Genomic DNA, 17,750 nt, shown 5'->3' on the forward strand with positions numbered 1-17,750 from the left:
AGTAAATTGGCACATTATCAATAATAAAAATCCTTAAAAATTACCTAAAAGTAGTTCATGAGCTGACACTCTTCATTTCTAGATAGAGATCCACTTTTAGAACATAACCCCTTATATTTTTCTCTTCTGTTAGAGCACTTAAGATATTCCCATTTAGAATTATCATTTAATCTTCATAGTAAACCTCCAAGGTCAACAGAGTGAATATATTCAATATCCCCTTAACTGATGGTGAAACTCTGGTTCCAAGAGATTCACTGGTATGTTTAAGATTTCAAAAGCTTCCTACCCTCTCTTCTCCCCTTGTAATTTTGCTACGTTCTTCTCTGATAAAATAAAGACAAAAGGAAAATTTGAAGCATAGCTCTGAATTATGAGACTATTCTATAAAACTCTCAAATGAAGAAAAGTTTTATCTCTTTGGAACATTTTCTTCCCTTATATTAAATGTCAGGAAGGTTTTATTTACCAAGGAAAGGGCAAAGATCTAAGAAGAGGGAAAGACACGTGCTCTGCCCTTCAGAGATTTTCAATCAAATAGGAAGATAGAAGATAGTTTCTTGGAAGGCAGCTCTGTGTCTCTGGGAAGCTTCTTTAAAAAAAAAAAGAAAGAAAGCTCTGCATGACACTCTGCTTAGGGAACAATCTAGAACTGGTAGAATGAAAAGGGATAGTGCAGAGTCCAGCATCATTTCTGACTCACTCCAAGTCTTCTTAGGGGGGCTTTGAGTAGATGACTTCTGAGAAACATTGGAAAGGATGTGAAAGAATGGCGCAGTCACAACATCTATTATTAGGCTTTCCTCTGGTGTCCTTTCATACTCTTTTAATCATTATTTTTTGCTTATTTCTCTTAGGCTCTGAAACACAAAAATAAAGACACACAATATGACCAAAAGATGGGCTTAATGAGTACTAAAGAGCAAAGACTAGTTCCTAAACATACCCTCTCCCTCTATTATAGCCTGTTTCTAGCATTTCAAAATCAGTTCTACACTATTTACTTATATTCAAATTAACTATTAACACAGTGTTTTTCTTTTTTTCAATGTTGTTCTTCACATATCTCATGAATTGCAAAATATTCCTTAATTGGCAGGGTGTTTGGACTCTACTTATACTTACCCTGCCTTGCTCCTGATTATGTATCTTTGGAAGGATTTATTCATCCTAAAGCATGTTGCATTTCTTTTTTTTATATGTAATGATTTTTATTTTTTCCCATTATAGCTGATTTACAGTGTTCTGTCAATTTTCTACTGTACAGCATGGTGACCCAGTCACACATACATGTATAGATTCTTTTTTTTTCACATTATCATGCTCCATCATATGTGATTAGACATAGTTCCCAGTGCTACGCAGCAGGATCTCATTGCTTATCCATTCCAAAGCATACTGCATTTCATCTCCCTATTCTGCTCCTTTCTAATGTTGGTGAACCTGCTTCTCCATTTTCAAGGTCACTTTAAGTTCTATTCCATGTTCTCTGATGCTTACAAAAGCTCAACTTTTTGTTCATGATTCTAAAGAGAGCACTTTTAAATACACATCCCGGTCAATGATGACTATTAAATCGAGCTAAGCTCAAGGCTGGTTGATGCATACTACCACTTCATATGTTCTCTTGCAGTTTCTTAGATTGATAATAAGTCACTTAGAAGCTACCATTTCAACACTGGAAAAAGCTGGAAATTGTATGTTGCTCTGTTTCTTGAAAATTCATAATTTAAAAAGGAACACAACAGCAGTAACATTCACCAGAGAGCAAGCTCCTACCAGCCAGCCCTAGAAATCTAGATCCTCTGAACAGAACATAATCCCTTGGGTTAGGTAATTAAAAACTAATTCTTTCTCAGGGTGGGGGTAGCCTTTGTCTTGGCTGCCTGGATGTAGCTCATAGCAGTCTTTAAGGTCCTTTAAGCAGAGCCATGCTGCTCTTAATTTAGACATAATTTAATAAGTTCAGTTATCTGGTTATCTAGATCATCTGAGTAGAAACACAGAAACAGGGAAGAGAAAAAGCTTACAGCAGTATTTAATGACAATTAACAACAAGAAAGGACAACAGAGGAAACTGGATATCAAACATAAGAATCTAAAAAGTAAAGCAGCCTGGGGCTCATTAACATGAGCAGATGACTGATTTTGTAATCTTTGCAGCCCTTGAACTGACAATACCAGACGGAAAGGAGAGAAAAAAATTTTTGTAAATGGCAAACATTTACCAAATTTATTGAAAAACAATAACCCATACATCTAGGAAACTCAAGCTTCAAATATAAATGCAAAAAGATCATAAGTTGACGCATCATAGTATAAAATGCTGAAAGGCAAAAGCAAGGAGAAAATCTCGATGAACGCTAGAGAAAAACAGGGCATCACTTACAAGTAAACCCAACAAGTTTAACAGCTGACTTCTCATCAGAACAACAGAAGCCAGGAGGTAGTGAGAAAGCATATTCAAAATGCTCAAAGAAAAATATTCTCAATCTAGAGAAAGTATAGAGTAAGAATCCTGTATCTGGCAAAGCTATCATTCAAAAATGAAAGTGAGGAAAAAGACTTTCCCAGATAAGCAAAAACAGAAGTTGTTGTCAGGCAACTCATCTTACAATAAATACTTCAGCAAGTTCTTTACGCTGAAAGCAAGTGATTCTAGACTATAATACAAATCCACAAGAACAGAACACTGGTAAAAGTAATTATGTTACTATAAATGAATATTGTTCTCTTTTCTTCAATGATTTAAAATGTAACTTTATAAAATAATATGAATGTAATGTATTATTTGGTCTATGCCATATAGAAATGTTACCTATGTGCAACGTCTTTGCCAACAACAGCATAAATGAAGTGAGTGTAAGGAGGCTAAAATGGGCTGAAGAAATGACTATAGGTGGGGAAGTAGTAATTACACTTGACTCCTGAACAACTCAGGAGTTAGGGACGCCAATTATGTGTTCGAAAATCCATGTATAACTTTGAATCCCCAAAACTTAACTACTAACAGCCTACTGTCAACGGGAAGCCTTACTGATAATATAAACATATTCTGTCTGTTACATGAATTATGTACTGTATTCTTTTTTGAAATTATTTTTATTTTTTCCATTATAGCTGGTTTACAGTGTCAATTTTCTACTGTACAACAAAGTGACCCAGTCACACATACATATATACATTTTTTTCTCACATTGTCCTCCACAAGCTCCAAAATAAGTGACTAGATATATAGTTCCTTGTGCTATACAGCAGGATCACATTGTTTATCCATTCCAAAGACAATAGTTTGCATCTATCAACCCCAGATTTCCAGCCCTTCCCACTTCCTCCCCCTCCCCATATATACTGTATTCTTATAATAAAGTAAGCTAAAGAAAAGAAAATGTTATTAAAAGAATCATAAGGAAGAAAAAATACATTTACAGTTTTGTGCTGTATTTGATAAGTTTATGTTGTCAGTTTACAAGATTATCTATCAGTATCATCTTATATGATACAAAATAGTGTAGATGTTATACATATTTTTGACACTAAACATTAAAAATGAAAAGATAATGTGGAAAAGAAATTCATATTTATTTACAGGTATAATGATTCATACACTGAAAACAAAGAATAGCAATATGATTGCTTTATGGTAGCCTAGTATAATTGCTACAATTGCTTCAAGGAAAACTAGCCTATACACTAATAAATAAATCAGTACAAAATTTTTATGGCATACAGTATTATAGTCATATTCATAATATAGAATTAGAAGTATTGTTACAGTGAAAAAACCTCATTTACCTGTGATGACAAGCTGATTAGCAGTTTCTCCAATTATGAGAGAGAAGCATACTATAATATATTCTTTGAAAGCAAAGTAATAAAACAGTAAGAGGGGGGTGGAGGGGTGTGCTGGAGTGTGGGATGGAAGTCCTATAAAATTGGATTGTGATGATCATTGTACAACTATAAATGTAATAAATTCATTGAGTAATTAATAAAAAACAGTTCTGCTTCCTGAAATAAAGTTTTTAATCAGGAAAAAAAGTAAGAAAATACTAACACATTTAATTTTTTAGTAGATATTTCTCACCTATCGCCTATGGAAATAAGCTATCTACTTCCAGTCTTGCACAGTGTTCTACATGACAGATACTGAGGCAATGATGATGATGATGACGCAAAAATGTCTCATACAGTTCTTGCCACACAGTTATCAGATTTTCATATGAAGACACTCATACACGTACACAACAGCTAATTTATTAAATGTACGGCATGATGATTATTTACTATTCGTTAAGAAGTGGGCCATCATAAAGGTCTTCAACCTCATTGTCCTCATTTTGGGTAGGCTGAGGAAGAGGAGGGGTTGGTCTTGTTTTCTTAGGGGTGGTGGAGACAGAAGAGGTAGAGGAGGTGAGGGGGCAGGAAGGCAGGCACATTTGGTGTGACTTTATGGAAATACACTGTGATTTCTTTCTTTTTGCTTTTTTGTTTCTCTAAAAATATTTCTACATGGTGCCACTCCTTCCTTTACCATTTGCTTTAGTTTCAGCATGCATATCATAAAACATGTACATAAATAAAAGGAGTCAAAAGCAGTCTTGAATAATAACCCTTTTGCCACGTGTCTTAAGTCAATCTGTTTTCTGACACAGCTTTTTCTACATCTTCTTCCTCATTGTTTGGCACTGGTTTGGAAGCACTCAGCCCTGTCAACTTGTCTTCTGGCAACTCCCCATGTGTGGTGTTTATTAGCGCTTGAATTTCTCCAAGATCCATATCTTGAAGTTCTTTACCCCAACTTAAAAAAATAATATTCATAATCTCTTTCATAATTTCCTTGACAGGCTCTGTTGTGAATTCTGTAAAGTCATGCACAGTATCTTTACTTTTTTTGTCTTTTTGTCTTTTCAGGTCTGCACCCGCAGCATATAGAAATTGCCAGGCTAGGGGTCTAATGGGAGCTACAACTGCCGGCTTATGCCAGAGCCACAGCACACCAGATCCGAGCTGCATCTTTGACCTACACCACAGCTCATGGCAACGCAGGATCCTTAATCCACCGAGCGAGGCCAGGGATCGAACCCTCAGCCTCATGGTTCCTAGTTGGATTCGTTTCCGCTCTGCCACAATGGAAACTCCATGCACAGTATCTGATCAGTCTTCTCCAGCAGGAATTTATTGCTTTCGGCTTGATGATGTTCATGGCTTTTCTAAAGGTGATGGCATCTTTAATAGTATAATCTTTCCAAATTTTCATATTGCAGCATTGGCGTTCTCTTCTACAGTGCTGAGAATGCTTTCCGTAGAGTACCATGTGTAATGAGCCTTAAAATACCTCATGATCCTCTGATCTAGAGGCTGAATTAGAGATGTTGTGTTTGGGAGCAAGTAGACCACTTTGATGTCTTATTGAGTTCTGGATGGCCAGGGGCATTGTCCAATATCAAAAGAACTTTAAAAGGCAGTTCCTTCCTGGCAAGGTACTTTATAACTTCAGGGACAAAGCATCAGTAAAACTAATCCAGAAACAGGGTTCTCATTTTTCAGGCTTTCTTATGGTATAACCAAAAGACTGGCTGCTGGTACTTATCTTTTTCCTTCAAGGCTTTGGAGGTTAGCAGCTTTAGAAGGGCAGTCTGGATCATAAACCTGACTGCATTTGCACAAAACAGTAATAACTTATCCCTTCCTGCCTGAAATCTGGGTGCTCATTTTTCTTATGTATTAATAAATGTTCGTTGCAGCATTTTTTTCCCTCAGAATATTTTTGGTTATATTAAAGACCTGTTCAGTTATTTTTTCTTCTCAGTGCTTTTCTTAACAGCATCTGGAAGCTTGTCTGCTGCCTCTTGTTTGGCAGGAGATGCTTCTCCTGTTATCTTTACTTTTTTTTTTTTTTTTTGTCTTTTTAGGGCCGCACCGCAGCAAATGGAGGTTCCCAGGCTAGGGGTCTAATAGGAGCTGCAGCTGCCAGCCTATACCACAGCCACAGCACCGCTGGATCTGAGCTGTATCTGTGATCTATACCACAGCTCACGGCAATGCCGGACACTTAACCCACTGAGCGAGGCCAGGGATTCAACCCGCAACCTCATGGTTCCTAGTTCTATTTGTTTCTGCTGTGCTGCGACGGGAACTCCCTCCAGGATCTTGTTTCTGAAAGCATACTAATAATTTCTTTTCTAGAAATGTTATAATTACATTATGCAAGTTCAGTACACGGCCTACAAGAAGAAATGGAGAAAAATAATTTCAGGTCAATCGGGCTCCTAATGTGAGAACCAGCTTAGACTTTAGCTCACCGATATTTATAAAGACTCTGCTTTACTTCCAGGATGGAGGTATTTGCTTCCTTCCTGCATTATTTCAACTTATTCAGAGGCATAATCCATTTACAGTTGTAGCAGACCTCTCTCCATTCTGCAAATTACAACGCAAAACAATTTCAATCATCATATGCATAGTTCCTTTTTTGGTTACTGGACTTTTTGTTGTTGTCTTTTTGCCTTTTCTAGGGCTGCTCCCACGGCATATGGAGGTTCCCAGGCTAGGGGTCGAACTGGAGCTGTAGCCGCTGGCCTTCCTTTGCCAGAGCCACAGCAACGCAGGATCCGAGCCGTGTCTGCAACCTACACCACAGCTCACGGCAAAGCCGGATCCTTAACCCACTAAGCAAGGCCGGGGATCGAACCCATCACCTCATGGTTCCTAGTCAGATTTGTTAACCACTGAGCCATGACGGGAACTCCTGGTTACTGTACATTTTTTGTGATACATATTATTATTATTAGAAATTCAATATACTATCATGGTATTCAAACATACTACCTATTTTAATCCAAAGCTACAAACCTAAAGCCTGTTCATCACCAATTAGTAATAACTGCTTTTACACTTTTTTCAATGTAATTGCTTATACTTGGCATGCTATATAACTTGTAGTAAATGTACTGCTGAAGTAAACACTTGGTTGTTTATTCATGTGACTATAGTTACTGTCTTCACTAGGTTTTAGAACTACCAAATAGCTGTTACTGAGCTTTGTAAAATGGACTGTTACTTACTTTAAATATGCAAATCATTAATTTGAAAATGTTAAAAGTACAATCTACCAATTTACTATTCAGTGAATAACTAAGTGATAAGGAGGAATCTAGGAGCCATTTAAAAATAGTTTTGATTGGAGTTCCCATCGTGGCACGGTGGTTAATGAATCCGACTAGGAACCATAAGGTTTCCGGTTTGATCCCTGGCCTTGCTCAGTCAGTTGAGGATCTGACATTGTTGTGAGCTGTGGTGTAGGTTGCAGATGCAGCGTGGATCCGGAGTTGCTGTGGCTCTGGCGTAGGTCAGTGGCTATGGCTCCAATTCGACCCCTAGCCTGGGAACCTCCATATGCCGAGGGAGCAGCCCAAGAAATGGCAAAAAAGACCAAAAAAAAAAAAAAAAATAGTTTTGATTAACACTGGTGAGCAAATAAGTTTATGTTGTGTAGTAATTTATTTTTTATTTTGTCTTTTTAGGGCCACACCTGAGGCATATGGAGATTCCCAGGCTAGGGGTTGAATAGGAGCTGTAGCTGCCAGCCTACACCACAGCCACAGCAACACGGGATCCAAGCTGCATCTGGGACTTACACCACAGCTAATGGCAATGTCGGATCCTTAACCCACTGAGGAGGCCAGGGATCAAAACTGTGTTCTCATGGTGCTAGTCAGATTTGTTTCTGCTGAGCCACGACGGAAACTCCCATGTTGTATAATAGTTTAAAAGGATCAGTGGTCTATTAGTCCAGATAAATTTGGTGAAGAGAAGATAATGAGAGTCAAACTGATGACAACTGTAGACCTTCGCATGGTAACTTCTCTTATTTGGGCTTCCTCATCTGTAAAATGAAGGGATTAGGCTTTATTACATGGAAAATTTTTAAGATTAGATTGTTTATCTGGCTTCCCATACATGTTCTTTTTTAAAAAATCATTTCATTTTTCATTAAATAAACACTGCATAGATTTCCTAGTAGAAATTTAACAAAGGCCTATATTAGTCATTTCACAGAATTCCAAGTTTCTAGTTCATTTTAGCCATGCCCAGAGCATGTGGAAGCTTAGGAGCTAGGGGTTGAACCTGAACCTCTACATTGATAATATTAGGTTCTTAATCTGCTATGCCACAAGAAAACTCCCATAATACCTGTTCTTGAAATTAAATCTGTCATATAAAATGTCTACTTGCACAAAGAACATCCTATTCATATAATTGATGTCAGTTTACAATTAAAAATTCATTTTCATTTGTCAAGCTTTCTTAAAGCGAGCAACACCTATATTTTTATAGAAATCACCAAGGAAAAAAGCACTGTGGAATATATTCTTAGGTAGAATATGGAACTGATAAATTTGAGTAAGTTAGAAGTATCGGAAAAATGTAAAAATGATAATTCAATTTACTAAAGTTCTTATTCTGCTTTTTGTACTTGTAAGATATGGTAGGAGTTCTGTATATTGCTGACCATTTCCCCAGAATCACGTTACCATCAGAATTGCACCATGTTAGTATGTACCAAAGCCACATGTCAAAATGTGTTATTTGGGGAGTTCCCGTCGTGGTGCAGTGGTTAACGAATCCGACTAGGAACCATGAGGTTTCGGGTTCGATCCCCCCCTTGCTCAGTGGGTTAATGATCCGGCTTTGCCGTGAGCTGTAGTGTAGGTTGCAGATGCGGCTCGGATCCCGCATTGCTGTGGCTCTGGCATAGGCCAGTGGCTACAGCTTCAGTTTGACACCTAGCCTGGGAACCTCCATATGCCGAAGGAGTGGCCTTAGAAAAGATTAAAAAAAAAAAAAAAAAAAAAAAAAAGTGTTATTTGGGGCTACTCAAGCCAAGGTTAAAAATTAGTAAGTCACTACACGAGTGAGGCTGAGAAATTTTCACATTACATTAGAAATCAGTTCCATCTTGGCATTTTTTTTCTTTTCTTTTCTTTTTTTTTTTTGTCTTTTTACGACCACATCTGCAGCACATAGAGGTTGCCAGGCTAGGGGTCTAATTGGAGCTATAGCCGCTGGCCCATACCACAGCCACAGCAATGCCAGATTCGAGCTGCGTCTGGGACCTACACCACAGCTCATGGCAATGCTGGATCCTTAACCCACTAAACGAGGCTAGGGATTGAACCTGCATCCTCATGGATGCTAGTCAGATTAGTTTCCGCTGAGCCACAATGGGAACTCCCCATCTTTGCATTTCTAGTAGGAAGCTGTGGTCCAAGAGTGACTTGCCAAGGTCACAGACCTAGTTAGCATCAGTTCAGAAGAGCACCCAGATCTGATTGCCAATTTTACATCACACTGTCCTTCTAGATGCCACAAAGCAAGCAGTGCTCTGAGTAAGTAGAAGAACCCTAAATGGAATACAAAACTGTAAAAGAAAAAAATTTTTACATATGGTCCATTTACTTCAATTTCTCATTTAAATCTGGATTTCTTCTGTAGCACTGTCAGATGTCATTCAGCTTCTGCTTCAGTGGTAGGAGACTCAGTTATCCTTAAGAGGTGATCCTTTTCCTTGATGGATAAAGAATAATAAGTTCTTTCTTACACTGAGCTTTAATCTTGACATTTTGCAACTTTCACCTAGTCCCACTGAGTCACAAAAGGTAAACTGTACATGCCTGTCCAATATTTGAAGACAGCTCTCATTCCTTAGTCACATAATCCTTCAGTTACTCTTTGGGCTTCAATTTACAGAACTCCTCCCAACCTGGTAAAAGACCCTAGGATTTGCTCTAATTTGTGAATATTCTTGACTGCATCCTGAAATTAGTGTTGCAGATGTGGTCTGACCAGCACTTTGTATGAGATTGTTTCCCCATGATGAATTTTTCAGCACTATAAGCTTACTGTTTCGTAAACAGTTGGCTCACATGTTATTTCTAGTAAGTTAAAAATCTGTAGATATTTTTCATCTATAAGCTCTTGACGAATGTAGTTTCTTTTTTTTTTTTTTTTGTCTTTTTGCCATTTTCTTGGGCCACTCTCGCGGCATATGGAGGTTCCCAGGCTAGGGGTCGAATCGGAGCTATAGCCACCAGCCCACGCCAGAGCCACAGCAACGTGGGATCCGAGCCGCGTCTGCAACCTACACCAAAGCTCACGGCAACGTTGGATCACCAACCCACTGAGCAAGGCCAGGGACCAAACCCGCAACCTCATGGTTGGTTCCTAGTCGGGTTCGTTAACCACTGCGCCACGACGGGAACTCCCGAATGTAGTTTCATATTTTTTAATGGCTTTCTGTTGTTTCTAGAATAATGATACATTGTATGATTATGCCCCTAAATAGCTTGCCAACCTCTTCCCTATGCCATTCTTAGTCTTAATTTCAGATGCACTATCTTTCCTTTAGGCCTCCACATATCATTCTCCTCATTTCCCTTGGGCTACCCAGGTCTAATCATTTTTTATCATCCTTCAGAGCTCAGTTCAAATACCACTTCCTTTTTTTTTTTTGTTTTTAAACAGCCGCACCTGCTGCATATCGAAGTTCCTAGGCTGGGGTTGAATCAGAGCTGCAGCTTGTGGCAATGCCAGATCTTTAACCCAATGATCAAGGCCACAGATGCAATCTGCATCATCATGGACAGACACTATGTTGGGTTCTTAAGCCACTGAGCCACAAAGGGAACTCCAAATACCACCTCTCTGTGGAACTCTTCCTTGACTTTCTCCCCATGTTCCTTTCAAAGTATCTTTCACCTATTATAAACACTCTACAAATCTCCTTCAGTCTTATCCCAATAGTAATACTTGTGCAATAAGGGCCTATGTGCTTATATGTCAGCTGTACTGTGACATCTTTGAGGACATGGCTGATTTCTATCTCTATCTGCATAGGATTTTGCATGATGTAGACATTCACTAAGTCTGTAGAATGAGTGAGTAGTGAATTAGTATGATCAATTTTCCAAGATGATCAAAGAAAACACTTAGCTAAACTCTGGGGTACGTGTTGTACAAAGAAGGAACTGTACAGGCTTCAAGACAATCTTAAGAAGGAAAAACCTCTCTAAAAGAAAGAAATGAGAATAAAAAAATTTGTAAATATAAAATTTAGAAAACTAGATCTATGTTTTATAAAGATTAATGGTATTTTTCTTTTTCAGTCATAGTAAGAGTGAGGAGCATGGAAGAAGGAAAACAAGCACGGCTGTATGGCGTATTTTTTGTTTTACTGTTAATTTGACACATCTGAACCAAAGCATTCACAATAACTTGATATACTTTGAAGAGAATCATATACTATAGTCTTAGACATAACCACAGAACAAGCAGAACAATTAAAACTACATAAGGCCTTAAAAATATATCCACAGTGTGTATTATTTCAATATTCATTCATTTACAAATTAGACTACATACCATTAATTTTAATTTTATTTTTCTTTCATTGTTTTATTCAAGCAGGATTCATTCAAGGAAAGGCAACTTAGTTTTTGGGTGTGAGCTTCATTTTTTACTACATTGGTTAATATAAAAGTTATGTAATTAAATGTTTTCTTATTTCCTGCATCCAGGAGTGAATCCATGAAATTTTCAGAGAGTAATCCAAAACAATAGATCCTGTTCTTAAAAATAGTCAAAGTGAAAAGGGAACAAATAGCCAGTCTGTTGTGGTCTTAAAGAACATCTAATGGACTTTCAGTTTTTCTAATAACGACAGTACTGCATTTCTAAGAGATTAGTCAAAATTTAAAACAACATTACATACAAAATCATTCTTGAAGCTCTAAATGCCTTTTAAATTACTAAAATGAAAATTTTAAGTAGTTGCCTCACAGTACCAAAACTTATAAATCAAAACTAGTTAAAATTCAGTGCTATCATGACTTCTCATTTACAAGGTGACTAGTTGGTAAATTAACAGATGGCATGAAAATTAAGACTTACATCTTTTTTTTTTTTTTTTAAAGGAGAGAATGTACGATAACCAGGAAATAGAGAAAATTCAATGTATTTTACAATAAAATAACCTTTTAAATCTCTATCCCTGTACAACAGGGTTTAGGTCATATCTAGTGAACTTCCATGTTTTCATACAGTTTATTCTATTATGAGTACTTGAATTATTTTAGATATACACTTTTTATTGACAGAATATTACATTTGTATACCAGATAAGATTTAGTACATTGAGATGTTTTAAAAATATTTATAAATTTGTTTCCAATATGCAAAAGCATTTGGCAATACTTTTACAGCATTTGATTTTACAGAATTAAAATTTCATACAGTACTCATCTTGATGTTTAAAAAAAAATTCACAGAAAAAATATAAATTACACAGCCTGACTGTATGATACTGTTATTTCCAGTTTCTAGTTTGGTAATTAAAACCTTCATTAAGTCTGTTAACAAATCATTACCTGTACATTTATGAAGGCAACTTACATGATTTGCAAACAAAACCTTCAGGTTTTATGTTATTTACCAAAGAGTGCAGTTCATCAAGAAAAGAAAACTCAGTATGCAAATTTACAGAATATTTTACAAATTTACCAGTTCCTGTGACACAAACTGTTTCAATCTTTCAAGGTACTGTCCATAAAGTTCCACATCATTGTGACCTGCCCCTTCAACCCAGAGAGGCTCCACAGGTCTTTGGCAACGCTCAAACAATGCGAGGCCATGTGAAAAGTCAATGACTTCATCTTCAGTCCCATGAATTATTAATACTGGAGAGGTTATCTTAGAGATTTTGTCAATACTGTAGGGAAAGAGAGAGGGTAAAGAAGAAATTAAATACGAACACAATTTTTCTTGTGTTACATTAGATAATACAAACATCAGAATTGTCTTTAAATCAATTCAGGAGGGATGGATAGATACCTCTTGAATACAAAATAAAATGCAAGTCATCTTTATATCACTACCTTAGGATAATTTGAAGACGCTAACTTCACACACTTCTGTTTTGAGGGAATCACCCATTGATTATAGTCAACCTCCTTCACCTTTCTATAATGCTGATGTTTTGAAGCACATAAGCTTAGGTTGCAAGGAAAGGAAGAAACCAAGGAACATTTCAATTATGTGCTAACTACATACCTCTCTGCACTCATATTTCCCCCCCTCCTAATAACTTACTAAAATGACAGCAAAATGCTTTTTGTTTTATTTTAGGGTATTAACTCACACAAATAGGAAGAATGTAACAAAATACAGTATTTTGGCCCTGGAAAGCAGATGAATGTGTGAGGTAACACACTAAATGTATAGGAGAAAATATAATTTTAAGAGGATAGAAAGGTAAAGTGAAGAACCAGCCCAATTATACCATGGAATACCCCAGAAGGCTAGGAATTGACATGGGGAATGAAGGCAGGTGATTTAAATCTATAGAATTCGTTCAAAGTCTGTTTAAGAATTAGTTAGGCCCTACTCCCCCAGATTCTTTCCTCTTCCTTTTGCAGCTGGGTAACTGCCCTCCACCCTTCAGGGCAGAGGTATCATAAATAGCAAGTAAACATACACAGTGGCTGCAATGAACCCATTTTCCCTACCAGGCTCCCAGAATGCTGGCAGCCTTCATCCTCTCAGCAGTAGTTAGTTTTAGGGAGTCTTCTCAGAAGGAGCCTTTTTTGGAGAATATATCTGCCTAAGAGGAAAGATGCAATATAAATACTGACATAGTCCCCAACTAACTGGCTTGACCAAATCACTGGATAGTGAAACTCAGACATTAAGCCTTAATCACCTGCTTCAGGCCAGCTCTTTAGTTCCTTAACTCTTCCATGTGAGGACACAACCAAAAATTATCAGACATCAGAGGAGAACACTTTAAATATAGGACAAGGATCAAAACAAATAATGAAAAAGGGCAACCTGGAAGAAGCAAACAGTACAAAAAAGAAATCTTACAAATAACAACTCTTATAATCATAAAATGACAGAATCTTGAAAAAGAGGAAAGTAATCTATGAAGTAACCCAAGGCTGTTTTTGGTAAGGAAAAAAATGCTTGAGTATAATATTGCTATCAAATGTCCAAAAGTGGAGGAAATAAAAAAGGAAATGTATGTTCTTTTTCGAACAATTTACTGTTAGTTTTGCTCTCTATGGTGTAGCTAAAATGAAAGGAGTTAGACAGATATAACTTGGCAGTAGTTTACCCCAAATATCTCCTTATTGTTCCAACCATTCAGCTAGACAGTATAATGCACATACCTTCCAATCTACCATTTTCTAAAACAAAAACAAATCCCCAATAAATATAAAAACCAAAAACCTCCCAAAGCTGCTATAGTGATAAGATCATATGTTCCCATAAGCTTCCCTCTCAAAGTAACCACTTACTGGCTAAGAAAAATATGTGTTTTTAAAATGACCCTTGCTGTTCTTATAAAGAACTAAGTGGTGACTTGGCCTTTGACCAATCTATCATTCACAAAAAAAAACCCTTGTATTGCTGCCAACTGGAGAAAGGAAACGAGACTGAAATTTGCCATCCTCTTCTTGCCTTTTCCCTTTCTTTGAGAAAAATAGGCCATCATTTTTTTTACAGTGAGAAAGAGAAGATAGTGGGAACTTCCATCCTGTGTCGAGAAGCATGAAGAAAAGTATCCCCTCTTTTAATTTGTCTAATGCTGCTTATATCTGCATACTTTGTGGGAGCAATATTTATTCTGGTTCATTTTTTTTTTTTTTTGTCTTTTTGTCTTTTGAGGGCCACTCCCGCGGCATATGGAGGTTCCCAGGCTAGGGGTCGAATTGGAGCTGTATCCACCGGCCTATGCCAGAGCCACAGCAACGCGGGATCCAAGCCGCGTCTGCAACCTACACCACAGCTCACGGCAACGCCGGATCCTTAACCCACTGAGCAAGGACAGGGATCGAACCCATAACCTTATGGTTCTTAGTCGGATTCATTAACCACTGCAACGGGAACTCCTTATTCTGGTTCATGTAAGATTTAACATTTTTTACAGTTTTAACATTTTATTTTGTAAATCAGGTATCATTCAACATCATTCACTTGATTTTATGAACATGTATCTGTTTTATGTTTCCTCTACTTGTTTCTCTTCTCCAGTGTTAAGAAAGCATCTCACTATCATCCATTAGCGGCTCAAGTCAAACACCTGGGCATTATATTCAAGTTATTTTCTTTAGTATCCTACATACAGTCTGACATTCAGTTCTATGAATTTTATTTCTCAAATTCTTATTTTTGTCTCCAAAACTAGTGCTACTACCTGGGGCTTAAGGCACTTAGCTCTTTTCACCTGGGGTACCATGTCTTAAACATTTCAGTTTTCTGGATGGTATCCTGCCACTACTCTCCTCACAAATTAATTTTCACTATTTTTGTAATATATGTAAAATAGGAGCTCACGGCTGAGTGAATTGTATCATGAATACCTTAAGTGATGGAAAAAAATTCCCTCAAAAGTTTCTTTGAATTAAACTTTTTGAATATTAAGACTTACTTTGGGAATGCATCAAAACAGTAGGTCTTCTTGGTATCAGGAAAAGCAACTCGCATTCCTGAGGTCAAAGGAGAATGAAGAATAACAGCAGCACTCTCATACCGAGCAGCAAGATCCACAGATGGTACTGTCCCTATACTTTGGCCATATATAATCACATTTTCAGGGCGAATGCCATATCTACAAAGTTAAGAAGTTAAAAAAATAAAGTCAGACTGGTATGAAATATTCAATTACCAAGGACTCAGTCTTATAAAAAATGACAAATGACTTACACAAAGTTAAATTTTTAAAATATAATTTTTAGTTATCTTTATCATATTTAATGCTACAATAAAATCTATATCCTTCACTTTCTTTTTTCCTTTTTTGTCTTTTGTCCTTCTAGGGCTGCACCCAAAGCATATGGAGGTTCCCAGGCTAGGGGTCGAACTGGAGCTGTAGCTGCCGGTCTACACCAGAGCCACAGCAATGCCAGATCTGAGCCACGTCTGCAACCTACACCACAGCCCATGCCAACGCTGGATACTTAACCCACCAAAAGAGCCTGGGGATTGAACCCGCAACCTCACGGTTCCTAGTTGGATTCGTTTCTGCTGCGCCACGACGGGAACTCCATCCTTCACTTCTTTCATCAGTTTCAATTCCATCTTTTGGAAAACTAATGGCTGAGGTTTCTTAAAATTTTAATCTTAAGTAATGAATTTATTAAATCGTTTATGCAATTCAATGTAGCATGTTACTGACTAAATTTGGAACATATTATATTACTACTATTTTAATGGATTGATTTTTAATGGATATTTAGTATTTATTTTCCATTCAATGTAACAAAGGTTTATTTCTCTAGAAATCAAAAATGGCTCAATGTATTTTCTAAAGTCTGTAACAGTGATGAAAATGCTACATATAGTATGGAGTGAATAAAATATATGTTTTATTTTAACCAAGAAAATTATTATTTTTCTTGACATTTATGATTATTTACCCATAGAAATGGACTAATAACTGAAAAGATCAACAGATTAATTCCAAAATACCAAATGGTTCAGTTAATTATGAACAGACTTCATGATAAAGATCAAGAGTACTGTTATACTTCTTTTAAAAATGCTTCAGACTTAAATGGGAATTCACTGACTCAATAATATTATAACAAGGTATTGTTACTTGTTTACAATGTAATTGTCCTAACTATAAACTACTGCAAATGTGAAGTACTATAAGAATTAATGAAAGTGGGATTAAGGGCTAGACTGACAACAAATATGTCATTTCACTTTAGTAGTTTGACAGCAGTCACTCCGAGATGTTAAGGTTCGTTTGCACAATAGCTTTCACTCTTTTGAAAAGGTAATACAGCTTTCTAAGTATCTGAACATTCACCAGGAAAGAGAAAGACAAATCCCTAGGGCTCTTTCCAGAGGCAGAGAGCTATCTGATCTATCTGGGTAGTAACAGACTTCCCCATAGTTTTTTCCCATCAGTCTTACACAAGCATTTGGACCATGTCCCAGAGACTGGGTTCCATTTACTTCAAATTCACTCTAAATGTAACTCAACTCAGAAAAGCTTTTTTGGAGTTTTCTTGTAGCACAGTGGGTTAATTTAAGGATGCTGCATTGTCATTGCAGTGGCTTGGGTGACTGCTGTGGTGCAGGTTTGATTCCTGGCCTGGGAACTTCCACATGCCACAGGCACAGCCAAAAAAAAAAAAAAAAAAAGAGAGAGAGAGAGAGAGAGAGGCTTTTTCTTTGCAACAGACCTAGCTCCATAGGAATGAAGAAATTAGGAAAATGAACATGTGCAGCATCAGCATAACTCCTGAGGTTGCATGGATGCTGTTAGTTGAATAACAGCACTGTTGGTGGCAAAGATGAGTTTTAGACTAAAGCTAGCAAGGGCAAGGCTCCAGAGAAGCAGAAGCAGCTGCCAATTTAGCATCAGAAGACTCAAAGCAGTAACAGAATTTCAGAATAGTACAAGGTAGAAAGGACTTTTGAGACCATCTGATGTAGGTCGGCTGCTAACTGAGCAGATGTTCAAAGTCAGAGTAAGTTAGTGGCAGACCTAAAATTAGAATCCAAGTATCCTGACTCCCAGTCCAGCGCTTTTTCTATTATAGCACACAGTTAATGAGCTCAAAGACTGTGGTGGAAAGGCAGTATAGTGAATATTTGTCTCTTATGTTTTGTTGATCCATCATTAAGTTCAGAAACGGGTTATTAAATATTCAATTATTATTAAAAGGAGGTTATTC

General features: G+C 37.1%; 1 protein-coding gene across 2 annotated transcripts in view; it reads right to left on the minus strand.

Annotated features, from left to right (window-relative positions):
- Nucleotides 1-11,215: 11,215 nt before the first annotated feature.
- Nucleotides 11,216-17,750, minus strand: part of ABHD17B (abhydrolase domain containing 17B, depalmitoylase) — a 43,352-nt gene continuing 36,817 nt past the window's right edge. The window contains exons 4-5 of one of the 2 annotated variants that reach the window (XM_005660158.4): nt 15,491-15,670; nt 11,216-12,769 (exon numbers count right to left, since the gene is read on the minus strand). In XM_005660158.4, coding sequence (XP_005660215.1) covers nt 12,550-12,769; nt 15,491-15,670 — 400 coding nt within the window. In that variant the 3' untranslated portion in view covers nt 11,216-12,549. 2 annotated transcript variants of the gene reach the window in all.

Source organism: Sus scrofa, chromosome 1 (assembly GCF_054392235.1).
Source record: "Sus scrofa isolate SSC_HxYL_T2T_F1_AM1 chromosome 1, Sscrofa_HxYL_maternal_Yorkshire_Landrace_v2.0, whole genome shotgun sequence".
NCBI lineage: Eukaryota > Metazoa > Chordata > Mammalia > Artiodactyla > Suidae > Sus > Sus scrofa.